Here is a 26585-nt window from a genome sequence, read left to right on the forward strand (position 1 = left end):
GCCGCCCCCTGACCAACAGCATCCCCCCCCCCCCACAGCCTATATCCACCCCTGCCCTGCTCTTTAAAGTGAAATGGAACCCAGTTCATATTTCAATATGAACTAATAACTACCTGACTGATTCTTCGGTTTGATTACAGCAGAGGGCTGAACAAACATCCGCTCCTCCTCCCTAGTGATACAGCTCACATAAACTGAACATAACTGAAAGGACAACTGAAACAACTGACTCACATAACTGAAAGGAAAACTGATTTTCGAAGTAATGCCCATGTTTTCCTATGGCACTGTTAACACTTAATACGTTTTTTCATAACACTCTACTATGGAAGAGAAAAAAACAAAGCAGGGAAGATCAGATTTTCCTACCTGAGGCTTCTTCCAGTTACCAGCAGTCTATCAGATCTCTTGCTTTAGTTCTGATTCCCTCCATGGTGCCGCTGTCCCCTCCAAAATATCTGGCTACTGCGCATCTACTCGATCACTCTCCAATGACCAGGAGTGGTCGGCGTATGCACAGTTTGTCTTTGTGAACTACAAATGCTTCTGGAAGTGGGAGTGCGATTGAGGAAGCACCCAGATGGACCTACACATGTGCCATAGCGACCGACACTGGACGACTATCAGATCTTTTGGAGGGGCCAGTGGCACTTTAGAGGGGATCGGAATTATAGCAAAGAAGGGACCTGATAGACTGGGAGTAGCCCCAGGTAAGTAAATCTGAACACAATTTACCCCCCCCCCCCACAATCCACATCAGACAGCACACACACCCCACACACCCCTTCTTCCCAATGAAACATGCCTGAAACCTAAGCTGAAAGGAGTGTGCAATGCAACATTTTGGCTTGTAACAAGCATACAGGCAGCCAATAAAGAGAGATGGAAGTAAGAACACCTGGTCTGCATTCGTGTTATACATCACCTTGTCCTTAGCAATTGTGGGCAGAAATCAGACAGCACAGCAGCCAATAACACAAAACTTGCTAAAACAGACCTCTGCCTGAGTCCCCGGCAATTCCCTCACATCCCCCACACAGCATTCCAGCACAGGCAGGCAGCAAATACAACACACTATGACCATACACATGCTTACACAGAAGCAGCAAAGTACTGTGTCTTCCTTTGAAGAGAGTCCCTCTCAGCAGGACAGAAGCTATATTCGGTGATAAGCCTGACGCTGAACATCTGCTCCGGTGACCGGTCTCCCCTGTGAAGCTCCAGGGGGCAGGCGGTGGAGCCAATATTACAACAAAACAAACAAAAACAAAACAGCCAGCGTGGATCAAGAATGAAGGCAGCAGCAGCAAGAATGGATGGAAATGTCTTTGGGTGCTTTTTCTGTGATTGCCGCTTCCATGACAAATCAGCAGTAGGTCTTAATTTTATTAAGTTTTCCCGAATGAGGCCACATTCTGTGCGTGTGCCTCCAAGCATGTTGATTGGTCACTGACTTCCAAGGCTCCTTTGCGTCCCCACACACTGCTCCACAAATCAGCTGCCCTGCCTCGCCGCCTCCTTCTTCCTTCTGCCAGCCACATGTTCTTACATCCCTGCTACAGTGTGAGTCACGTGCCTGCCTGCAGCTGCCGCTACTATGTGTGATGCAGGGCGGCTGCTGCACTATGCAGGAGTTAGGAGTCGGCTTAGATGGTTAGCGCGGTCGGGCGCTTTGATCCCAGTGTTGTATACAAATGTTTCCTGCCCTCAGCCGCCCTAAACAGGGTTGATTTTCTGGCGCCCTAGGCCATGGCCTAGGTGGCCTTGCCAGAAATCCAGCCCTGTCAACCACCTGAGAGAAGATGCCATCCTTGCTTGGCCTTTATGGTTCCTTTATGGTTCCGGTCGCGCTCTAAATATGTATGTTTAAAAATTAAACATAAACAGGATATAACAAAGAGATGTGCCCAAAAGATAATAACACAATTAAAATCTGATTAAAAAGGGAAATAAGAATTAGCCTACCTCCCGGCAAGGACACCAAACTGGTAATATTAGTTTATTGATTCAAAGCACAAAGTACAACGCGTTTCACGGAACCAGTCAGACTAATGACATGCCAGTTAGCAGTGTCAATAGAGCCCAAGCGCCTCTATAGAGGGCTGGTTCCACAAACTGCTTTGTCTTTTGTGCTTTAAATCAATAAACTACTATTACCACTTTGGTGTCCCTACTGGGAGTTAGGCCAACACTTACTACCTTTTTATTTACATTTGAATTGTTCTTTTGAGCACCTCTTTTTGTCTTATCTACAGATATCATTAGCCTCACATAACAAGTGTAACCATCAGTGCCCCCACATAAAAAGTGCAGTGTCATTACCTCCACATAGCAAGCGCAGCCATGATGGTGTCAACACAAGAAGGGCAGTCATCATGTTCTAACAATACCAGATCACACATGTCTATGTAACAATACACACCTTATATTGAAGTATAACATTGAATGAGTAAAAACTCTATCCCCCTCATTCATTGTTATACTTCAATAAAAGTTTTGTGATCTGGTATTGCTTGCATAATGCTTATTATCATGTGTAGGCTCCCAAATAATTAGGTAAACTTTACAACTTGAATGAAACAAGCGCTCCTTTTTTCATGATTAAGTCAAGATGTGTGGTTCTTATGTCCCCTATATGTCAACGATATACAGTAACAGGTGTGGTCCTTATAGCCCTAAATAACAGAGGTGAGGTCCTTGTGTCCCCCCCTTTAACAGATGAGGCATTTATGTCCTCCAATCAGTGGCATTTAGTGGTGTCTGAAAAAGAAGAAGGGATATTCATCAGGAGGTTCAGTCAGGTCCTCTGTGCCCGTTATTCACTAAGTAAAGCTTTTGATAATATAGCTTCTTAGACAGGCATAGCTGTAAATGCACATTATAGCTGCCACTCTATGCTGCATTGGAGCGTTTAGAGCTTCAGGTTTGTTCCAGTGTGACCTAATTCTAAGCAGCCACTCTGGATACACTGACATCAGCACTACCAGAGATTTATGGGAAATAGTCCTAGCGCTGGCTATACACTAGACAATATTTTTGCCGGATGAATTTTAATGTATGTTATGCAGTTTGCGTAATTCACAAATGCACTATTTATTTACTCCCTGTCACAAAAGCAAAGCAGAGGTTGTGTATATAACACAAGTTCCACAAATTGCATAATGTGTGTGATGTAATTTGCATAAAGTCCATTCAGATTTGCATATGTTGTCTGCGCACGTAAATTTTAACGTTGTTTATACCCTAAAGTTACACCTGGGCATGGTGACATTTCACATGCTGCTAAAAACTAGGAATGTGTCACAAAGACCATGCTGAGCAAGTGAATAATATGAGATTAAGCATAATCAATCAACCTGTTATTATAGAATAGATATAGGAATAGGAGCAAGCAATATAACACTGATATGACAATTTTTTAAAAACATAAATGTAGAATACACTACATGTCATATGCCATGAGATAGAGGCCTGCATCGAGTCGGGTACCTGAAATGCGGGTCGGGTTCGGTTAACCATTTTGATTACAAAATTTGAAGGATATGGATTTTTCCTTTTTAAATAATACCAGTTGCCTGACTCGCCTGCTGATCCTGTGTCTCTAATACTTTTAGCCACAGCCCCTCAACAAGCATGCAGATCAGGTGCTTTGACTGAAGTCAGACTTGATTAGCTGCATTCTTGTTTCAGGTGTGTGATTCAGCCACTACTGCAGCCAAAGAGATCATCAGGACTGCCAAGCAACTGGTATTGTTTAAAAGGAAACATACATATCCATCTCAGTTAAGGTTCCCTTTAATCAGGTTGCGGATCAGGTGTGAGTAGCAGGTGTGTGGTTCCGGGTCGGAAGTGGGTACCAGATTTACCAGAAAGCAGGCTGCGGGTCATGTGCGGGTAGTTGGGCTGCGGGTGCAAGTCGGGTGCGGGTCTGAAAAATTAGACCCGTTAAGGGCATCATGTCATATGACATGAGTTAGAAGGCCTGCTTCGGGTCGGACAACCGTGGGTTACCAAAATGCGGGTCGGGTTCGGGTACCCATTTTGTTTTTAATCGGGTTGTGGGTCGGGTGCGGGAAGCGGGTCTGCGGGTGCAGGTTGGGTACATGTACAAGATTCACCAGAAACTGGGTTGCAGGTAGCGGGGCTGCGGGTACGGGTCTGAAAAATTAGACCTACGCAGGCCTCTACCATGAGTGCAGAGTTATAAGGCAATTTGAACAATATTAAACAAACTTCTGATCTATAAATAAGCTGATGTACATACTAATTATGTGATGTAATTGTACTACCTTTCGGTCATGCTGAAATATCTGCTGTAGAATACTACACGTTCTGAGGTACATGAATTTTTTCATGAAGTGAAATTCACGTTCCTTTAGTTTCTAACAGCCAAAACTGAAGCCTGGGATCCGGTCTCTTCAAGGCAAGAGTGCTAGCCACTATACAACCATGCTGCCCACAGTTGACGATAACTATATTGGAACTGTTCCTTATCTACGTTCTGCATCAGTCCATCTTTTTGAAGGCTTTGGTTGGATGGAACATACTACTATACTTCCACAGTATACACTGTTTTGGTTTCTGAATAGTAACAAGTTTTTTCAGTAGTGTACACGGTGGTGGAAATCGTTTCTCTCTCATTTGGTGTGTTGTTTCTGAGGTTCAGAGGAGACTGATTTATTTAAAACATAATGGAATTATAAAACAGATCCATCTCGAGGTAGTCTCATGCTGTGAAGTAGTGACCTACATTCTGACTCAGTGTAACATATATAGGTCATTTGGAAGAGGTTGTGTTGGGCTGATTTGATACACATTTCACATAACTAAATGCCATGTAGCTTACAGTTTTTAAATCTTAGATGCCCCCAAACAATATATTATATTGTCTAACAGTTGTGCCCACCCTGTCACTGAAATGCCTCCTCACTTTAACATTTGGACTCCATCTGAAGTGGATGGGACGCTGAACCTTCGCATGTAGCCGTGCATTTCGGGAAAACTTTTTTTTATGTATTGCTCTGCGCTGCTCTCCCAGACTGTGCCAAAGCGGAAGCCTTGAGAAGGATGATGGAGCTGTAAAGAAACACACAGATAATTATCATGCAGGGTCTGCTGGATCACGCATTCCATTAAAGGCTTCTGCACAAGCTTTGTCTTTGTCATAACTTCTCTACAGCGAGAGCAATTATAGTCACTGCTGGACATTAATAAATGAGATGCGAACGTTTTGTACTTTAGAGCATGTTTACACTGACCTAATTAAAACAAAGCCATCATTCAGACTCACAAAATACACCAAAGAGAAGACTAGTAAAAGGTGGCTGCATTTCTGCGATGCTATACTAGTGTAAACTTGGTTCTGGGAGCACCCACCTCAAGGCTCAAATCTTCAAGTGTGTGCCCAGATGCGCTCCCCTGTACCACGGGGTCACAGACACAGTCCAAGTTTCCAGCAAAGGATCGGCCCCACACCAAGTATTGATAGCTCTAATACTTTATTGGTTTATTTATTATTACAGGTTGCCTGTCATTTTATGACCTAAATAAAGTATTAGAGCTATCAATACTTGGTGTGGTGCTGATCCTTTGTGATGCTATACTATGCATGATGTTGACTGGAGAAATAGCTATAATACCATAACCCCCTCCTTATATCAGGGATGTCAGTTAGGTCTGCTCTATGCAAGATTCCTTGAGATGCTCATTTGAAACCAGTTTAACCACTGGAGACACATTTCTTTAACCCCTTCCCGACCACCTAACGCCGATAGGCATCGGGGAAGGTGGCAGCCCCAGGACCGCCTAATGCTGAAAAGCATCAAGAGCGAAACCTCTGTCTATTTACATTGTACAGTGCTGCGATCTACTGCAGAGCTCTACTGGGGACAGCTGTGTCACTCGGCTGTCCCCTGGAGAGGCTTGGATCGCAATCCCCTCTCATAGGCTGATGCCTATGTGAGAGGATCACCCTGATTGGCTGTCGGAGGGAAGGGAGCAATAAAAAAATAGAGAAATTTATAACAAAAAAATACAAATAAAAAAAATAAACAAACATGCCAGCAGCGATCAGAGCCCACCAACAGAAAGCTCTGTTGGTGGGCAGAAAAGGGGGGGAATCACTTGTGTGCTAAGTAGTATGGCTCTGCAACAAGCTATTAAAGCTGCAGAGCACTAAATTGTAAAAAATAGCCTGGTCACTAGGGGAGTGTAAGCCTGTGGTCCTGAACTGGTTAAACAAATAATTGTTCACTTTGTTTTTTACTTAATTTGCCAATTGATGGTCTGAAGGACTGAATACACTGAATCTTTCACCTTCACCTCCACCATGTTTTAGCCAACAGCTGCAGCATAGACTAAAATACATGAACTGCCTAATCGCTTCGGCTCAAAAATAGGTATTACTGATATAATTAGTATTAGCAAAACAAGGACTGTCTAAAGATATCTATGGTATAAGCCCACCAGCCCAATGTTGACAAAGTATCCCTTGTCTGATGAGTCCTACTCTACCTGGCAATATGCCTTTATATCTGTACACTGTGCCATGCATGTGGTTGGTGCAGTAAACATGACCGGAGTCTCTGTTTTTGAAGTGTTTGGTCCCGGATTTTATGCAGAGCTTATCTCTGGCTAAGGTCAGTAATATCAGTAATCTTTGTTTTTTAAGCAGAAATGGTTATGCAATCCATGTCTTTTAGTCCCTGTTTTTATGCAATGCCAATTAAAACATGGTAGATTGCAAAGGGTTAATTTGATGTGTTATTTTTGCACAACATGGATTAGGGATTAGGAGCACAGGACGTCAGGATGTGTGCTCCTAATCCCTAAATAGGTTTAATGCAATGAATGTCTGCACTATGCATGTTACAGGGCTAGAGTTAGGACACCTACGATTACCTGGGTACTTCTGAGCAGTATAGGTGACTAAGCAAAAGAATGCATTCTTCTGTGAACTAAGACTCCGGGTTTTAACTTAGCTGTAAGGATAACAGTTGTGCCTGGATGAGTGAATCTGTGAATGCATTTGTTTGAACATTTGCATGCGAGTGTGCGAAGGGTTAATTGTTTTTTGCTAACCCAACTAAGAGTCGGGACTATTACCCAGAGTAAGCATCCCACCAACATTACTGCTGTCTTGTTACACAAGTGTGGCCATCAAAGTGGAGCAGTCAAGTCATTCAACTCAAAGCCTCATCTGAAAAAAAGGATCTATGAATAAAGACCAATCTTAAATCTACCAGTTGGCCATCAGCAGAACCACTGGCAAGACTGCAGCAACTTTTCACTGAGATTGCTATTTACTTTGGGGTAATCAAAGAGACTACAGCTTGTGGTTCCTTCTAGTGCTAAGAGCAGCTCAGACACTTTTTGTTAGAGAACAAACAATATAAAAGCAACTGAAGGAATTATATTTGTGTTCAGTGTATTGCATTTTATCTGTCTGTGTGAGATTAAGACAATTAGCAGGTACCCAGTTTACATTTATATTTACATTTATATTTGTGTTTTTGGTTTATAAAATATATGTAGATGATAGATCTTTATAAATAAATGCAGCTCAGTATGCTCTTTTGGTGGTTTTCCACTCTCTCCAGCTGATTTGCATCTGTCTTTGGGCTCTGGTGGTGGGACTTCATTTTTAAACCTGCTAAAGGACAATTTAACTCTGCCTTAAAAATAATTATCTGTGTAGTGTCAAGAAAGACTACAAGCAGATTCAGGGAATATTTAGAAAATAATGTAATTGAAGACTCCTCCCCAGTGTTGATCTAGGAAGCATATGAGTGTGCAGTAAGAAAGCGAGGGAGGAAAGTATGGTACATAAAGAAGAAGAAGGATGTGGCTCCCTCATCCTTTCTTGAAATGAAATACTAAAAGGCTCTACCTTACCATATATATATATTACCATATATATATATATATCAGTTGAACATTACAGAAAATACCTACCTGCTCTCTGTTTCATCCTTCACTGCTCAGCCTGCTTGTTATGAGCCCTGATAAAATCCCCGACTGAACATTCAGTCTGGCTTTGCTCAGGAATCATTATAGCTGAGTTTGTCTTCTCTGACGTCTATTCAAGCCCACGCCTGCCCCCTTCTGGCTCTGCTTTTCTGTTCTGTATACTCACAGCATCACAGAGAGCTGTGATGAAATGGGAGGAGCTGCTGGTGCCGAGGAAGGAGCTATGCTTGTGTCTGCTAATGTAAATATTAGCAGAAAAATGTATTTAATTTTTTTTTTATCTGTATTTTTTTTTGTCATAAGGCCCACATTAGCGTTTTTATGTGGAGCCGGTCATACTGATCCGGCCATCAAGACCAGTAAAAACTGTCAGTTTTTACAGCCAGTGTGTTGTAAACTGTCAGTTCTCTATTTGTTACTATGTAGCTGCGAAACCTTCCATTTCTGTTCCGTTGAGCAAAACGGTCCAGAAAATTAGGGCCTGCAGCATTTTTTTGTTGGTTCAGAGGAACGGACCACGCGTTGGCAAATGCAGATGTGAACCGGGCCTAAGAGTTTTTTTTAGAAATGGTCATTTCATTTTGCACACAGCCCACTAAATAATATGCTTTTCTGATGAACTGTGTTTTGCATGGAGTTTTAGTAAAAAAACACAAAAACCATCACACCAGAGCGGCAAAAATACCAGGAATAGTACTTATTTTGTAAAATCTATCGGGGTATATGTTTATTTTGTGCCAAAGCATTCATCTCTGGTTTCCTTTAATGCAGCTAACCTAGAAAGGGAAAAGCTGAAAACCTTGATCTTTAAAAACAACACATTTGTAACAGTGATGTAGACATTTGTTTTATAAATCAGGGAATAAATGTAGCTGTCTAATGGATAAAAGGCATTAAACAACAAATTGCACATTATGCCCTCCCGAGCATCAACAAGCCCTTATCACAAAAGCATTGTAGAATGAAATCAATAATGTGAATGTTTAAAAAAAAAAAAAAAATCTTATTAGGCCGTATACAAACTCACACAGACAGATACTTTTATTGGTAAAGTAAAAAATACAAGAATATATTGCTGCATCTAAAATGCCCTCTGCCTCCCAATCTGCAATTCAGAAACTGGGAGAACCCATATCCTGTGCAGAGAATAAAATGCCCTTATCATAAGCTCCCACTGGAAAGTCACCAGGCCCTTGTAAATATAATCAAGCACCTAAAATAAGACTAATTATGATGGATTACGCCCATAATTATTCAGTGCAATAAAAACACTCACCGAGAAAGAGGAACCCATTGTTCCTTCAAGGTATGCTCAAATCTCACATATCCATCATTAAACAGGGAAGAATACATCCCTATGCACAACCTATTATCCCATATTCTAACTAAATTTAGATATTATGCTCTATGCCAAGATCTTGGCTAATAAGTGGACCCAGTAGCTTTGTAAATTAATCCATGTTTAGACAAAGTTTTATGCCTCTGTTGAACAGCCTTTAAGATGAATAAAAACAGCATTGAGGAATGGAGGAGAGGGATACAGCTTAACTGAACATAAATGGTCTCCTATACACTACAAACTCTAAAACTTTTTTAAATCAAGCAAGTAACAGCATTGCTTTTGTGCCCCATTTAAACCACCCATGTTATTAATATTTTTGGCAGTTCACTGTGTTCTCTACAGGCCAGAAAGTTGTATAGTCAAGAAAGTAAGTTATACTATGTAGTTTTTGCTAAGAACCATTTCTTATATTCTGAATCACATAACACCATACTTCCTATCCAAATCACCGTACTTTAAATCCTTCTTGGACTGGGTTGGAGAACAGGCTAACATTTAATCTTAATAATTTACAGTGTCTGTAAGTCTGGTATCTTCCTTGACCTGATTTATTTTAAACCATGCTTTGGATCGGGCAGTTAATTGTCATTATATGAGTAACGGCGGGAGTTCCAAAGACAGTTGTTTGAGTTTAATTAATTGTAACAGAATTTTTTAACTTGGAGTAGCTAAGGGGTGTGAGCAACTCTGGAACTATTTTATTTCAAGTATATGGTTCCAAGTTTATATTAAATTGAAATCATAATCCATTTATTCCAGAGAAACCCACTGCACAAAGAGATCGTTAATTTGCCACTCGGGCACCCTTTTAAGATGTTCTCATTGAAAGTATCTGCGTATGCCACCAGCCTGTTTGATCGCTAGTCATTTTAATATGTGCTTCTTGCTGTTATTACTTTACGAATGCAATCTCAAAAATTTTTTTTATAGTTGCCGAATCAGCGTGTAGGTAAAACGATTGGGATACCTTCAATAAGATAAAGTAATTAAGAGGTAATCATAAATTTAATTATCTCTATCCTTTCTATAACATACTATAGTAAGGACATTCCCAAGGCTGTAACAATTTCCTCCAGCGCTCCAGTCCTAAAAGACATTGCTCTAGTTAGCTTGCTATAGCTGTTCTAAGATACTACAATATTTATGTCGATATCACGCTAGATGCTATGTGATACAATACACAACAGACGTAGTCGGTAACAGGCTAGGGTCATACACGTTAGATCATATGGCTGCGGTACAATGGACTAGGTGGAATCAGAGTCGGTAACAGGCTAAGGTCATACACGTTAGATCAGATGGCTGCAGTACAAAGGATTAGGTGAGAGAATGGTCAGTAAAGCAAAAGTCGTACTAAGTCAGCCTGGCAGTCACATTAAAATACAATAATTGAGTAATGAAAGTCGCATTGAAATACAATAGTTTATCATAGAGTGACAAAGTGCCCAGCAAAACAAGCGTACTGATTGCTATCACGGGCAACGAGACACTGCAGCAAGGTAGTTTAAATACAGACAGCAAGGAACATATACTAACCCCCAGGAGTAAACAACCAATCAGAACAGCACACAGAACCCAGCTGACCAAAAGCAATCTTCTAGCAAGGTGTCAGCTGACAAGCATGTCAGCTGACTCTAATTACGTGTGACCCGTCTGAGAGTATAAGAACTTCTCAGAGACGTGCGCGTTCGCCTGGGGAGACTGGAGGAGCGCTTGGCCATGACCGCAGGGGAGCCGGGGATGCTGCTGCAAGAAGAAGACTGCAAAGCTCCATCTCCAGAGCTGTCTGCGACCTCGCTAGAGCCGCTGACAGGCAAGATCGTTACATTGCCCCCCCGCCCCGAGGAGTGGTCTCCGAACACTCTCTTTTAGGCTTATTGGGATGCTTGCAATTCATGGACTAACTCGTCTGCATGAACCTGTCATTCTAGAACACAGCATCTCTCCTCAGGACCATACCCCTCCAATCAATCAAATACTGTAATGAATTTCTAACCTTCCGAGAGTCAAGGATTCTTTCTACCTCAAATTCAGGTACACCATCAACTTCTACCGGAGGCGGTGGAGGAGAAGTCTCAATAACATTAACTTCTGGCTTCAACAAAGAGACGTGAAAAGAATTTACCCACCGCATAGATTGAGGCAAGGTAACCCGATAGGTAACATTATTAATCTTCTTCTGTACAGGGTAAGGGCCAATATACCTGGGTCCCAATTTGGAAGAGGGCTGACGCAGAGGAATATTTCATGTAGAGACCCAAACAAGATCCCCAGGAGAGAATTTAAACTCTGGAGATCGTTGAAGGTCAGCATAATGTTTTTGTTGGGAAACTGCCTTCAGTAAATTAATTTTGTTGAACCTACACCCAAACAGAATTCATTTAAGTGAACCAATCTTCCAATGCGGGAAAAGTAGAGGGTGAGACAGACAATGAGGAAAATTTAGGATTCAGACCAGTGACTATCTGGAAAGGCGATAACTTGGTGGAAGCATTAGGCAGATTTTTAAAAGAGAATTCTGCAAAGGCCAAAAATTCCGACCATGATTCTTGACAACTGGAAAACAAAACAATGCAAGTATTGCTCTAGAGTTTGGTTGGTCCTTTCAGTCTGACCATTGGTTTCAGGTGAAATCCTGAGGAAAAAGGAAGCGCAGTTCCTAAATAGGAGCAGAAGGCCCGTCAAAACTGTGAGACAAACTGAACATCTCTATCCGATATTCTCAGGAATCCCATGTAAGCGGAAGATATGTTTAATAGATAAATAGACTTTAGCACAAGGTAGTTTGCGTAATAGAATGAAATGCGCCATTTTGCTGAATCTGTCCATTACAACCCAAATCACACTGTTACCCTCAGAGGGTGGCAAATTAACTATAAAATCCATGGACAAATGAGTCCATGGTTTCAGAGGAATAGGCAGCGGCAGAGGATTATCCCGAGCGGCAACCGTGGAAACTTTATTCCTGGCACATACATCACAGGCACCGACAAAGGCTTTACAATCTTTCCTCAGAGAAGGCCACCAGACATGTTGTGATAATAACTCAAGAGTCTTAGTTTCACCCAGGTTCCCAGACAGTTTTGAGTCATGGAATTGGCGGAGCACTTGCAAACGTAAGTGAAGAGGAACAAACAAAACGTTAGGAGGTATACGAGGAGGAATCTCCTTCTGAAATGGTGATAGGAGATTAGAGAGATCAGAGAATAACTGAGAAACTAAAGCAGCGATCACACAACGTTTAGGCAAAATGGGTTCGGGAGACACTGGTTGAGAGGTTTCTGGTTCAAAACATCAAGACAGAGCATCAGCCTTGACGTTTTTGAAACCTGGCTTGTACGTAATGGTAAAATTAAATCGAGAAAAGAACATGGCCCAGCGTGCCTGCCTAGGATTGAGTCTTTTAGCTCCCTCAATATATTCCAGATTTTTATGGTCGGTATAAACTGTAACTGGGTAATTGGCCCCCTCCAACCAGTGCCTTCATTCTTCGAAGGCCATTTTTATGACCAGAAGTTCTCTATTCCCTATGTCATAGTTGCGTTCAGCTGCAGAGTATTTTTTGGAGAAAAAAGCGCAAGGATGAAGTTTTTCTGGTTGGCCTGAATACTGAGAAAGCACCAATCTCAGATGCATCTACTTCTACAAAAAAAGGTAGCTGGACATCAAGATGGGTCAAAACTGGTGCAGAACAAAAGGCAGTCTTAACCACTTGAGGACCTAGGGTTTTACCCCCCTTAAGGACCGGCCACTTTTTTTCCATTCAGACCACTGCAGCTTTCACGGTTTATTGCTCGCTCATACAACCTACCACCTAAATGAATTTTGGCTCCTTTTCTTGTCACTAATAAAGCTTTCTTTTGGTGCTATTTGACGGCTCCTGCGATTTTTACTTTTTATTATATTCATCAAAAAAGACATGAATTTTGGCAAAAAAATGATTTTTTTAACTTTCTGTGCTGACATTTTTCAAATAAAGTAAAATTTCTGTATACATGCAGCGCGAAAAATGTGGACAAACATGTTTTTAATTAAAAAAAAACCCATTCAGTGTATATTTATTGGTTTGGGTAAAAGTTATAGTGTTTACAAACTATGGTGCAAAAAGTGAATTTTCCCATTTTCAAGCATCTATGACTTTTCTGACCACCTGACATGTTCCATGAGGGGCTAGAATTCCAGGATAGTATAAATACCCCCCAAATGACCCCATTTTGGAAAGAAGACATCCCAAAGTATTCACTGAGAGGCTATTAAGCTATTAATTTTTGTCACAAGTTAGCGGGAAATTACACTTTGTGAAAAAAACCAATAAAAATCAATTTTCGCTAACTTGTGACAAAAAATAAAATCTTCTATGAACTCACCGTATGACTAACAGAATACCTTGGGGTGTCTTCTTTCTAAAATGGAGTCATTTGTGGGGTTCCTATACTGTCCTGGCGTTTTAGGGGCCCTAAACCGTGAGGAGTAGTCTTGAAACGAAATTTCTCAAAATGACCTGTGAAATCCTAAAGGTACTCATTGGACTTTGGGCCCCTTAGCGCAGTTAGGGTGCAAAAAAGTGCCACACATGTGGTATTGCCGTACTCGGGAGAAGTAGTACAATGTGTTTTGGGGTGTATTTTTACACATACCCATGCTGGGTGGGAGAAATAACTCTGTAAATGGACAATTGTGTGTAAAAAAATCGAAAGATTGTCATTTACAGAGGTATTTCTCCCACCCAGCATGGGTATGTGTAAAAATACACCCCAAAACACATTATACTACTTCTCCTGAGTACGGCGATACCACATGTGTGGCACTTTTTTGCACCCTAACTGCGCTAAGGGGCTCAAAGTCCAATGAGTACCTTTAGGATTTCACAGGTCATTTTTGTTTCAAGACTACTCCTCACGGTTTAGGGCCCCTAAAATGCCAGGGCAGTATAGGAACCCCACTAATGACCCCATTTTAGAAAGAAGACACCCCAAGGTATTCCGTTAGGAGTATGGTGAGTTCATAGAAGTTTTTATTTTTTTGTCACAAGTTAGCGGAAATTGATTTTAATTGTTTTTTTTCACAAAGTGTCATTTTCCGCTACCTTGTGACAAAAAATAAAATCTTCTATGAACTCACCATACTCCTAACGGAATACCTTTGGGTGTCTTCTTTCTAGAATGGGGTCATTTGTGGGGTTCCTATACTGCCCTCGCATTTTAGGGACCATAAACCGTGAGGAGTAGTCTTGAAACCAACAATGTCGCAAAATGACCTGTGAAATCCTAAAGGTACTCATTGGACTTTGGGCCCCTTAGCGTACTTAAGGTGTAAAAAAGTGCCACATATGTGGTACCGCCGTACTCAGGAGAAGTAGTATAATGTGTTTTGGGGTGTATTTTTACACATACCCATGCTGGGTGGGAGAAATATCTCTGTAAATGACAATTGTTTGATTTTTTTTACACACAATTGTCCATTTACAGAGAGATTTCTCCCACCCAGCATGGGTATGTGTAAAAATACACCCCAAAACACATTATACTACTTCTCCTGAGTACGGCGATACCACATGTGTGACACTTTTTTGCAGCCTAGGTGCGCTAAGGGGCCAAACGTCCTAATCACAGGTCATTTTGAGGCATTTGTTTTCTAGACTACTCCTCACGGTTTAGGGCCCCTAAAATGCCAGGGCAGTATAGGAACCCCACAAGTGACCCCATTTTAGAAAGAAGACATCCCAAGGTATTCCGTTAGGTGTATGGCGAGTTCATAGAAGATTTTATTTTTTGTCACAAGTTAGTGAAAAATGACACTTTGTGAAAAAAAAACAAAAATCAATTTCCGCTAACTTTTGACAAAAAATAAAATCTTCTATGAACTCGTCATACACCTAACAGAATACATTGGGGTGTCTTTTTCTAAAATGGGGTCAGTTTGTGGGGTTCCTATACTGCCCTGGCATTTTACGGGCCCAAAACCGTGAGTAGTCTGGAAACCAAATGTCTCAAAATGACTGTTCAGGGGTATAAGCATCTGAAAATTTTGATGACAGGTGGTCTATGAGGGGGCAAATTTTGTGGAACCGGACATAAGCAGGGTGGCCTTTTAGATGACAGGTTGTATTGGGCATGATCTGATGGATAGGAGTGCTAGGGGGTGACAGGAGGTGATTGATGGGTGTCTCAGGGGGTGGTTAGAGGGGAAAATAGATGCAATCAATGCACTGGGGAGGTGATCGGAAGGGGGTCTGAGGGGGATCTGAGGGTTTGGCCAAGTGATCAGGAGCCCACACGGGGCAAATTAGGGCCTGATCTGATGGGTAGGTGTGCTAGGGGGTGACAGGAGGTGATTGATGGGTGTCTCAAGGTGTGATTAGAGGGGGGAATTGAAGCAAGCAATGCACTGGCGAGGTGATCAGGGCTGGGGCATGAGGGCATTCTGAGGGTGTGGGCGGGTGATTGAGTGCCCTAGGGGCAGATAGGGGTCTAATCTGATAGGTAGCAGTGACAGGGGGTGATTGATGGGTAATTAGTGGGTGTTTAGGGTAGAGAACAGATATAAACACTGCACTTGGGAGGTGATCTGACGTCGGATCTGCGGGCGAACTATTGGTGTGGGTGGGTGATCAGATTGCCCACAAGGGGCAGGTTAGGGGCTGATTGATGAGTGGCAGTGACAGGGGGTGATTGATGGGTGGCAGTGACAGGGGGTGATTGATGGGTGATCAGTGGTTTATTACAGGGAAGGACAGATGTAAATAATGCCCTGGCGAATTGATAAGGGGGGGTCTGAGGGCAATCTGAGCGTGTAGGCGGGTGATTGGGTGCCGGCAAGGGGCAGATTAGGGTCTGATCTGATGGGTAACAGTGACAGGTGGTGATAGGGGGTGATTGATGGGTAATTAGTGGGTGTTTAGAGGAGACAATAGATGTAAACGCTGCGCTTGGGTGGTGATCTGATGTCGGATCTGCGGGCGATCTATTGGTGTGGGTGGGTGATCAGATTGCCCGCAAGGGGCAGGTTAGCGGCTGATTGATGGGTGGCAGTAACAGGGGGTGATTGATGGGTGGCAGTGACAGGGGGTGATTGATGGGTGATTGACAGGTGATTGACAGGTGATCAGTGGGTTATTACAGGGAAGCACAGATGTAAATATTGCACTGGCGAATTGATAAGGGGGGGTCTGAGGGCAATCTGAGCGTGTAGGCGGGTGATTGGGTGCCTGCAAGGGGCAGATTAGGGTCTGATCTGATGGGTAACAGTGACAGGTGGTGATAGGGGGTGATTGATGGGTAATTAGTGGGTGTTTAGAGGAGAGAATAGATGTAAACACTGCGCTTGGGTGGTGATCTGATCTCGGATCTGCGGGCGATCTATCGGTGTGGGTGGGTGATCAGATTGCCCACAAGGGGCAGGTTAGAGGCTGATTGATGGGTGGCAGTGACAGGGGGTGATTGATGGGTGATTGACAGGTGATTGACAGGTGATTGACAGGTGATCAGGGGGGATAGATGCATACAGTACACAGGGGGTGGGGGGTCTGGGGGGGGGGGGGTCTGGGGAGAATCTGAGGGGTGGGGGGTGATCAGGAGGGGGCATTGGGCAGTGGGGGAGATAAAAAAAAATAGCGTTGACAGATAGTGACAGGGAGTGATTGATGGGTGATTAGGGGGGTGATTGGGTGCAAACAGAGGTCTGGGGGGTGGGCAGGGGGGGTCTGAGGGGTGCTGTGGGCGATCTGGGGCAGGGGGGGGGGAGAAATCAGTGTGCTTGGGTGCAGACTAGGGTGGCTGCAGCCTGCCCTGGTGGTCCCTCGGACACTGGGACCACCAGGGCAGGAGGCAGCCCGTATAATACACTTTGTAAACATTACAAAGTGTATTATACACTTTGTATGCGGCGATCGCGGGGTTAACATCCCGCCGGCGCTTCCGTATAGCCGGCGGGATGTTGCGGCCGGCGAGCGGTGACAGGCGCCTGCGGAGGATCGCGTCACGGATGACGCGATCGCTCCGCCCATGCCCCTACAAGGACCGCCGCCTTTGGGCATGAGCTGGTCCTTGCGGGGTCCACTTCCCGGCCGCCTCTGTGCGTTAGGCGGTCGGGAAGTGGTTAAGAACTGAAAAAGCATTACATGCCTGTGGGGCCAATTTGACGGGTCTGCCCCTTTCTTGGTGAGATCAGTTAGGGGGCAACCAGAATGGAAAAGTTCCTTATAAACTTTTGCCAATAATAATTGGCAAAGCCCAGAAAACATTGAAGAGCTTTCAAACCCCTGGGCTGAGGCAAATCCATGACTGCAGACAATTTCCCATGGTCCATGGATAGACCTGTGTCAGAAATAATGTAGCCTAGAAATGGAACTAGACTGACTTCAAAAACACATTTTACCAACTTAGCGTAGAGAGAGTTTTCTCTCAATCTCAGTAGAACGGCTTGCGCGTGTTTCCGATGTTCAGACATAGAAACAGAGTAAATCAGGATATCATCTAAGTAAACAACAACAAATTTACCCAAAAAATCTCTAAAACTGTCATTCACAAAATCCTGGAAGACAGCTGGGGCATTACAAAGACAGAAAGGTATCACAAGGTATTCGTAATGACCATCCTGAATATTGAAAGCTGTCTTCCATTCATCTCCCTGGCGAATTCTGATGAGATTATATGCTCCTCTTAAATCCAACTTAGTAAACACTCTCGCCCCTGATACTTGTGTGAATAAATCGTTAATAAGAGGCAAGGGGTATCTGTTCTTGACTGTAATTTTGTTCAAGGCTCGATAGTCAATACAAGGACATAAACCTCCATCTTTTTTTTCTACAAAAAAAACCCCTGCGGCAGCAGGGAAGGAAGAGGGACGGATAAAGCCCTTAGCTACATTCTCTCTGATATAATCTTTCATGGCCTGTTTTTCTGGGCCAGAGAGATTATACAAATACCCCCAAGGAGGCATGGTACCGGGTAACAGATCAATAGGGCAGCCGTAAGGTCTGTGAGGCGGAAGCCTGTTGGCAGCCTGAGGAGAGAAAACAACCGCAAAATCTTTATAACAGGAAGGCAGTCTATTGAGTTTAATGCCAACATTATGCAATGGGAGCGACTTAAGACAGTTGTCAAAGCAAAAGGGAGACCAGTTAGTGAGTTGACCAGAACACCAATCAATGTGGGGGTTGTGTAGCTTTAACTAAGGGAGACCCAGGACCAGAGGACTGGAAGGCATTTTGAGCAGATAAAATTGTAGAGTTTAAAATGTAATGCCCCTACCTGTAATGAGATTTTAGGAGAAATGGAAATAGGTTGATTTGCCTGAAGAGGCGAATCATCAATAGCAGTGACATAGACCTTGTCCTGCAAATTTAAGGCCGGAATTCCAATTTTAGAGTCAAGAAAATTTCCAGCTGCCCCAGAATCAACAAAGGCTTGACAGTGATAAGACTTATCCTGCCAATGTAAGGTTACATGTCAAAGTATCTTTTTCATTTTTAGGGGAAGAACCTGATCGCCCAAGTGAAGTTCCCCGACTTCACCTAGGCGCTGGAGTTTTCCGACCCTTTCTTTGCAGGACAATTTTGGACGTAGTGTCCTTTGACACCACAATATAGACGCAGGCCCTCTCTGCATCTTCTGAGTTTCTCTGCAGTAAAAAGTTTGGAAAACCCTATCTGCATGGGCACTTCTTCAGACAGAGACACCATTACCTGAGCGAGAGACCACCACGACAGGCAACTAAGCTTTACCTTGGCGATGATGCCTAACACGCCTATCCACTCGAATGGCTAAAGAAATAGCATTCTCCAAAGTCTGTGGATCTGGTGACTGACTAATACATCGTTGACAGAATTGGATAAACCAAACAGAAACTGGTCCAGAAGTGCGGCCTCCCACCATTTGGTTGAGACTGACCAACGCCTGAACTCTGCAGCGTATTCCTCTGCAGTATGACGACCCTGGTGGAGTTCCCTTAGCTTTCGAACAGCAGTAGCAGAAACATCATGGTCAGAATATATAATAGACATGGCCTTAAAGAAGTTATCCACAGAGGTAAGAGCTTCATGGTTAGGTGGTAAGCCATAAGTCCAAGTCTGTGAATCCCCCTGCAGAAGGTATTTGATCAAGGATACTTTCTGAGTCTCAGACCCTGTAGACCTAGGGCGAACCTCAAAATAAGTTAAACAGCTGTTCATAAAATTACCAAAATCTGACCTAGAACCAGAAAACTTCTCTGGTAGCGGCATTTTAGGCTCCAAAGGAGTCTGCACAGGAGAAGTTGGAGGAGGTACAGATTGGACATTAGGAGCTGTTGATTGATCAACACGGGGCTGTGTGTTAGCCAGAAGGGCCAACTGAGCCTGTTGAGCAGCCATTTGTTCCGTGAGCTAATAACAGCCCCTGTGAGCAACAGGACCTGTTGTTGTAGCTCCTCCATATTAAGTCTTTATTGACCCGTGATAATATCACGCTAGATGCTATGTGATACAATACACAACACACGTAGTCCGTAACAGGCTAGGGTCATACACGTTAGATCAGATGGCTGCGGTACAGTGGACTAGAGAGAATCAGAGTCGGTAACAGGCTAAGGTCATACACGTTAGATTAGATGGCTGCAGCACAATGGACTGGGCGGAATCGGAGTCGGTAACAGACTAAGGTCATACACGTTAGATCAGATGGCTGCAGTACAAAGGACTAGGCGAGAGAATGGTCAGTAAAGCTAAAGTTGTATCTAAGTCAGTCTGGCAGTCGCATTGAAATACAATAATTGAGTAATAAAAGTCGCATTAAAATACAATAGTTTATCATAGAGTGACAAAGTGCCCAGCAAAACCAGCGTACTGATTGCTATCACGGGCAGGCGGGAGACTGGAGGAGCGCTTGGCCACGACCACAGGGGAGCCGGGGATGCCACTGCAAGAAGAAGACTGCGAAGCTCCGTCTCCAGAGCTGGCTGCGACCTCGCTGGAGCCGCTGACAGGTAAGATCGTTACAGTCGAATTATTTAATATTATCTTTTACCCATGTGCAATTAGTACTTAAAGTGTCTCCGAAGCGAAAAAAAAATGATATAATGAATTGTATGTGTAGTACAGATAAATAATCAAACATTAATAGCAAAGACAGTGTGGTGTTTTGGTACTCCACTGTAACAATGTCCACACGTCAAATCAAATGAATTCATCAAGTCAGATCCTCATGTGACTTCCTGAATCCCACAATATCATCCAAAATTACTTCTCACCAGATATAATAGCTGACCAATGACAGACCAGTAAAGCACGCTCAGTATCCAATAGAATTGTCTCCTCTGGAATCATTAAATCTTCATCAGCATTCTTTAAAAAATTATAAACAGACACTTTTGGTGTAGTACAGTGGTTGTCAACCTTTTCAGCACATGTACCCCTATGCGGGTCATCCCTAAAGAAATGTACCCCCTACCGAATAAGGCGCCGCGGTGAAAATGTGGGTGTGGCCATGGCATGATGTGGGTGGAGCCAAATACTAGCGAAATACAGGTAGTCCATGGTTAACAAATGAAATAGGCAGGGACTGTGTCCATACTTAATTTTAAAAAAGTTAATGCGAAATCTGTTGTTGCATATTTGTAGCAATTTTTGTAAAATCTGGTATCAGAGGTGACAGCTGACAGCGTATATCTGCAGTGGCATCAAGTCTGTTCCTCTTTTTAACTTTCGTGTCACAGTTTTTTGCAAACCCACATTCACGCAGTAGTCACGCAGTTTAACAGCACACACATGGAAAATCTATGGGCCTCAGCAAGGAAAAAGATTGAAAAATAAAATAATTGTACACATTTTCTTTTTTTCATGTATGTGGTGATGCGCTGGGCAGGAGTGACAGTAGAATTGCCTTGCACTAGTCACGCAGCACACACAATGAAAATCTATGGGCCTCAGCAAGGAAAAAGATTGAAAAAAAAGAACAGTTTTTTTTTCCACCACCACCACCAGCCTACCTATCCACTTAATAATAACACCCCTCCTTCTCCTAATAATAGCTTTTAGAAAAGCTTTTGGGATCAGTATTACAGTGATACACAATATGAGAGCTCCCTCTCACACGTCCAGCCACTTGCAGCAACAGTCTGCAAATGGCGCTGGACGGAAGAGCCTCTGCCACCTCCTTTGCCTTCCCCTCCCCTTCCCATGACCTGCTCCTCTATTTCTGGGTACAGGAAAATGGTGGCTGGAGCAGATCTATCTCTATCCAACCATCCCTATTCCCTACCTCCCCCAGAAAAACTCAAGCACACTTGCTGCACCCCGCGACCAACACCCCCCCCCCCCCCCCAGCACTGTCACTTCATAATTTAATTATTAAATGTCCCCGTAGCGGCGCTATGCCCAATGTACAGGCGCTCGTGCGGGAGATGTGTGCCTAGCTCTCTGATTGGCCCAAATACTGTCTGTCACAGCAGCGGCTCCGATTGGCCGCAATGGTGGTGCACGCGCTGCTGTGACAGACAGCATTTAGGCCAATATGAGAGCTAGGCACACCTCTCCCACACGAGCGCCGGCTCCCATTAAAGAGCCGGCTCGTATGGCTCTCAAACGGCTCTTCAGACGGCTCGTACGGGTCCTCTGATTCGCGTCAAAGAATCGGCTCTTGAAGCAGGCTCGTACGCGCTATGGGGGAGATTAATTTTAGCCGATGCATCGGTTCTCCGCCATTTTGTCCGCAGCCCCTGGGGGACCCCCTGACAGGTACTGATGTACCCCAGGGGTACGCGGACCCCAGGTTGAGAACCACTGGTGTACTATGTCCTTACAAGGCAGAAATACCCAACCACCAGTATTCCACATGTATGAGAACCTACAACGGCACCCACATGCAGGGCCGCCATCAGAAATTTTGGGGCCCCTCACACATCATCAGGCCAGGCCCTCTCCCTGGGCCCAACCACCAGTTGCTGTACCCGCCCACTAGCCACCCTACCCCTGTGCCCGTGTGCGAAGTGCGCTGCAGCAAAAAATTTGCATGGCATCCAACACTGAAGAAAGCGGCTTGCACAACGTGATGCAGCAAAAAGTGGGCGTGATCATGGCATGTTGTGGGTGGAGCCAAATACTATCAAAATACATGTAGTCCCAGGTTAACAAATAAGATAGGGACTTGTAGGTCCGTTCTTATCCTTTATCCGTTCTCTTTTGTCCCCCTCTTTTCTTCCTGTGCCTCTTTTGTCCCCCCTGTCTCACCTCAGTTTGTGCCTCTTTTTTGCCCCTCTGTGTGACCTCATGTTCCTGTCTCATCTCTTTTCTCCCTGTGCCTCTTTTGTCCATCTCTGTTCCCCCTGTGCCTCTTTTATCCCCCTGTGTTACCTCTTGTCTCCTTCTGTCTCAGCTCATCCCCCTGCCCTAGCCAGGCATTGGTGCCCCCAGTATAGGTATCCAGGCATAGGTTCCCCCAGTATAGGTATCCAGGTATAGGTTCCCCTAGTATAAGTAGCCAGCTATAGGTGGTTCCCCGGTATAGGTAGCCTGGTGTAGATGCCCCCAGTATAGGTAGCCTGGTATAGGTGGTGCACCAGTATAGGTTAGCCAGGTATAGGTGTCCCAGTATAGGTAGAAAGCTATAGGTGCCCCAGTATAGGTAGCCAGGTATAGGTGGTGCCCCAGTATAGGTAGCCAAGTATAGGTGGTGCCCCAGTATAGGTAGCCAGGTATAGGCGGTGCCCTAGTATAGGTAGCTAGGTATAGGTAGTTCCAGCCCCAGTATTGGTACCCAGGTATAGGTAGTGCCCCTGTATAGGTAGCCTGTAGCCAGATATAGGTGGTGCCCCAGTATAGAAAGTCCGCTGTAGCGGGCTCACTCATCTGCTCCCTACATTTAAGCGCTGTTGTCATTTCTCTCTCAGTGCTGGAACGTGGTGTGCTGGTGAGTGAGCCACAGGCCCGCAGCCAGCACATGTGGCCCTTCCAGGGCTTTGGGGGGGGGACAGGGCCCCCAGAAGCCCTGGGGCCCTCACTGCAGTGTCAGTTGTTCCCCCCTGATGGCTGCCCTGCCCACATGTGATAATCCATCACCTGTAACAAAATAAACTGCTCATCAGATTCACTGGCTGTCTGACCACAGACCAGCAGATATCATTTGTTAGGTTAGGTGGCAGTATTCCTAAGCAGGCAAGCCTCCTGCATAGCCTTCAGTCTTTAAATCTACAACTACAAATGTCTTTGCATAGCGTAATACTGTTTATTAAACTTTAAAATAGCATGAAATTGCACTCACATTGTGGGAGAGTGGGAGCAACCTACCCTTCACTTGTCGTGTCAGTGTGTCCCATTTCCTATAAGAAAAAATGAACTAATACCTGTGAGTTGATTGGTTTCCCACAACCCTCATGGTGGTCATTGTATCCTCTTTCCCATAAGGGCATAAAGGGTATAATGCATTGGTGTTATTATATAGTATAATGGCCTCCCCTCCCCCCAGGCAATCTTTTTTCAGACTGTTGTTTAGTGAGGATGAAAAACCTTCATTATAAGTTGCCTCTCCAGATCTGCAGAGGGATGATCTACTGGAGATGCCTCCACTGCCTTCTGTCTGCCTGCATCTCACTTCATCGCTACATCTACTGCTCCATGGAGCTCCTATTGCCCTTTGCCCACTCCCAACCATTAAGAAAAAGTATAAATGTTACACTTGCACCAGAACTATGCAGGATTAAGCAAGCATGTATCAAAACTTGGATGTATACTCTGTCCATCTGGTACAGTTGGTGAATATAAAACAGTCCAATATTACTATTTTTAGCTCTCCATGGGTCCCCCTTTGGTTCCAGTCCCTCATGCTAATGGTATAGTTGCCACTTTAAGAAATTGGGGGGTGTTATTTGCCTCAGGAAGTAAAATGGCTAGAATTGCCACCAGGTTCCTTTACCATCTAGGTTGGCACATCTATCACCGGGGTGCTTCTTGTTTGCTGAGACACAGTAACATGGAAAGGTTTCAGCTAGCATCATTAGTACAAAATAGTCCTTGCTTTGCATTGCATTGCATTATTAATTTGTGCACTGGGTTCAAGCTGCAATACATGAACATTTCAGAAATCAGTGCCCTTGATCTCTAAAATGGCAGCACCAGTTTTAGTACTTTCAATTTCAACATGAGCAGAAGCATTATTGCAATAGTCTCATAGCATCCCTGAAAGTGACTCATTTTGAGAGATAGGTAGGCGCAAATAAAGTATGGCAGAGCTGACCGGCTATTTTATTAACTCCTATAGGATTAAGATATCCCTAGACATAAAATAAATAGGTAAAAGCGTATTTTTGTGAAAATACTTTACATTTTTTTAAATGAAAAATGCCTGAAAGTATTTGGATTATCCACACGTCAATGAATTTGCACCAAGTAATTTAATCCTTTGGATGTTGCTAGATTGGCAATTTTATTTTTGTTATGTTGCGCATTGGAAATCACAGTGACTATTCCCCATCCCAAGTAATTTTGTTGTGTTATACAATGACAATAAAGTGCTTGAATCTTGAATTACGGTAAGCCTTTGCTGCTGAAACTGAGCCCAGGGTTCTATATAATTCTGTCTCCATGTCGAGAGAGAGCAGTGAGGAGAGAGTGAGAATAGAAATCAAGTCTAAGAGACATGGGCCCATATGCAATTAACCTCTTCTCCTGAGTTTTCTCCAAGGAGATCATTTTTCATCTTCTATTTAAAATAACTTTTCAGCACTTTGCCTCTGAAAACGTACCAAAAGCTAGGTAAAAAAGGTACTATAAAAACTATTTTGAATATTTTATTGTGTGCTGTTTAAAAAGCATTTTATTGACAATTTTGAAAATATCACCTAGGAGAAAACTAAGGAGAAAAAGTTAACTGCATATGGGCCACTGAAAGACATACAAACCCTGGGAGTATAGACTATGCCAGCACCGAGGACCCTCGAGGATGAGACTCACTTCCTGCTGCACTGCCCCAAATATATTGAAACCAGGGACATCTTCTTTAAGAAATTGCCGGACCTTATCCCGGACTACCACTCATAAGAGGATGAGAGAAAACTCTACATTCTACTAGGAGAGAATGTATCCGCAGTGACAATCGCTGTACACGATGTCACAGTCTGAAAGGAGCATACATGACATAAAAATGTCCACAGACTGCTATCTGCTATTGCTACCTATCATACTTCTATCACCCCCCCCCCAACCCTCCCCCCCCCCCCCACACACACACACATACACGCACACCACAAGAACTCAGCCCTTTTCTTATTTTCCATGCCCCCCATTTCACCTTGCTTTAGAAAAGTCTGTATGCATCTTGGTCACGCCAAAAAAAGTTTTTTTGATTTGATTTCATTTGAAGGAACAAGAGAGGTGGAAAAAGAGAGTTATAGATATAGAGAAAGAGAGAGGCAGGATAATTTGGCTAGGGAGTAACTATCTTTCATGGGAAGAGAGAACACAGAGACCTCTATTAAGCGAATGTTGGCTTTATCATCTCTGTAGAAAAATTGAAGTTGCTGCAGTTTTCAATTTGTACATCAAAAAATGCCTATGAAACATCACTGGCCAGTTAGGGAAATGTACACACAGTCATTACTGACCTCCTCCTTACAATTGCTATTGTCGGATTGTCATTTTTATCTTCTGCATTCAGCATTCTTTGAGTCAATGGCCCAAAGCACAACATGCATATCAGGCATTCAGACTTTATTCAGACTTCACTGACTGCACACTTTTTCTAGTTTATAGACTCCAAAAAAATAAATCAGTTTAAATATTTCTCCCATTGCAGATTTACTTTAAATTCTAACTTCAGCAAATACAAAAACAATTTTGTATACTGCAGCAACGTTTCAGGAAACCATTATCTCCACTTTGTTTCTCCTAGCAGAAGGCTGGGTAAATCTTTCTAACAGGAACAGAGATTACAATAATAACATTTCTTGGTTAAGAACACATAAGGACCTCTGTCAGGTTTTAATTTCAGTCCCTTACCTTCTGTCCCAGCGAACACCAAACTTCACTGATCCCAGGGTGATATTGGGTCATGAAATGAGAGTCTCCTCAGCTGGTACATAAATACTGTATATATAGCCATGACAACCTGACAAAGGTTCTAAGCCTTTTCAGTATATCTATAACTACCAAAAAGGTTTGGCTGAAGCTGTGTTTTATTTGAGTGCCAAGCAATGTACCACAATGAATGCCAAGAGAGGAGACACACAAGCATGATTTGTATACAGCACATGCCTTTCTTGAACAGCCTCTTCCTGATGTATATGGAGGGGGCACTGGCAGTTCCAC

At 43.5% G+C, this 26585-nt stretch overlaps 1 protein-coding gene across 2 annotated transcripts in view; it reads right to left on the reverse strand.

Moving 5' to 3' along the window:
- The window catches only part of GRIN3B (glutamate ionotropic receptor NMDA type subunit 3B), a 158985-nt gene that overhangs the window by 59170 nt on the left and 73230 nt on the right, over positions 1-26585 (reverse strand). For both annotated transcript variants that reach the window (XM_068234034.1, XM_068234033.1), the window contains one exon: positions 4931-5076. In XM_068234034.1, coding sequence (XP_068090135.1) covers positions 4931-5076 — 146 coding nt within the window. The remainder of the gene's footprint in view (positions 1-4930; positions 5077-26585) is intronic.

The sequence above is a fragment of the Hyperolius riggenbachi genome, chromosome 1 (genome assembly GCF_040937935.1).
Source record: "Hyperolius riggenbachi isolate aHypRig1 chromosome 1, aHypRig1.pri, whole genome shotgun sequence".
Lineage (NCBI taxonomy): Eukaryota > Metazoa > Chordata > Amphibia > Anura > Hyperoliidae > Hyperolius > Hyperolius riggenbachi.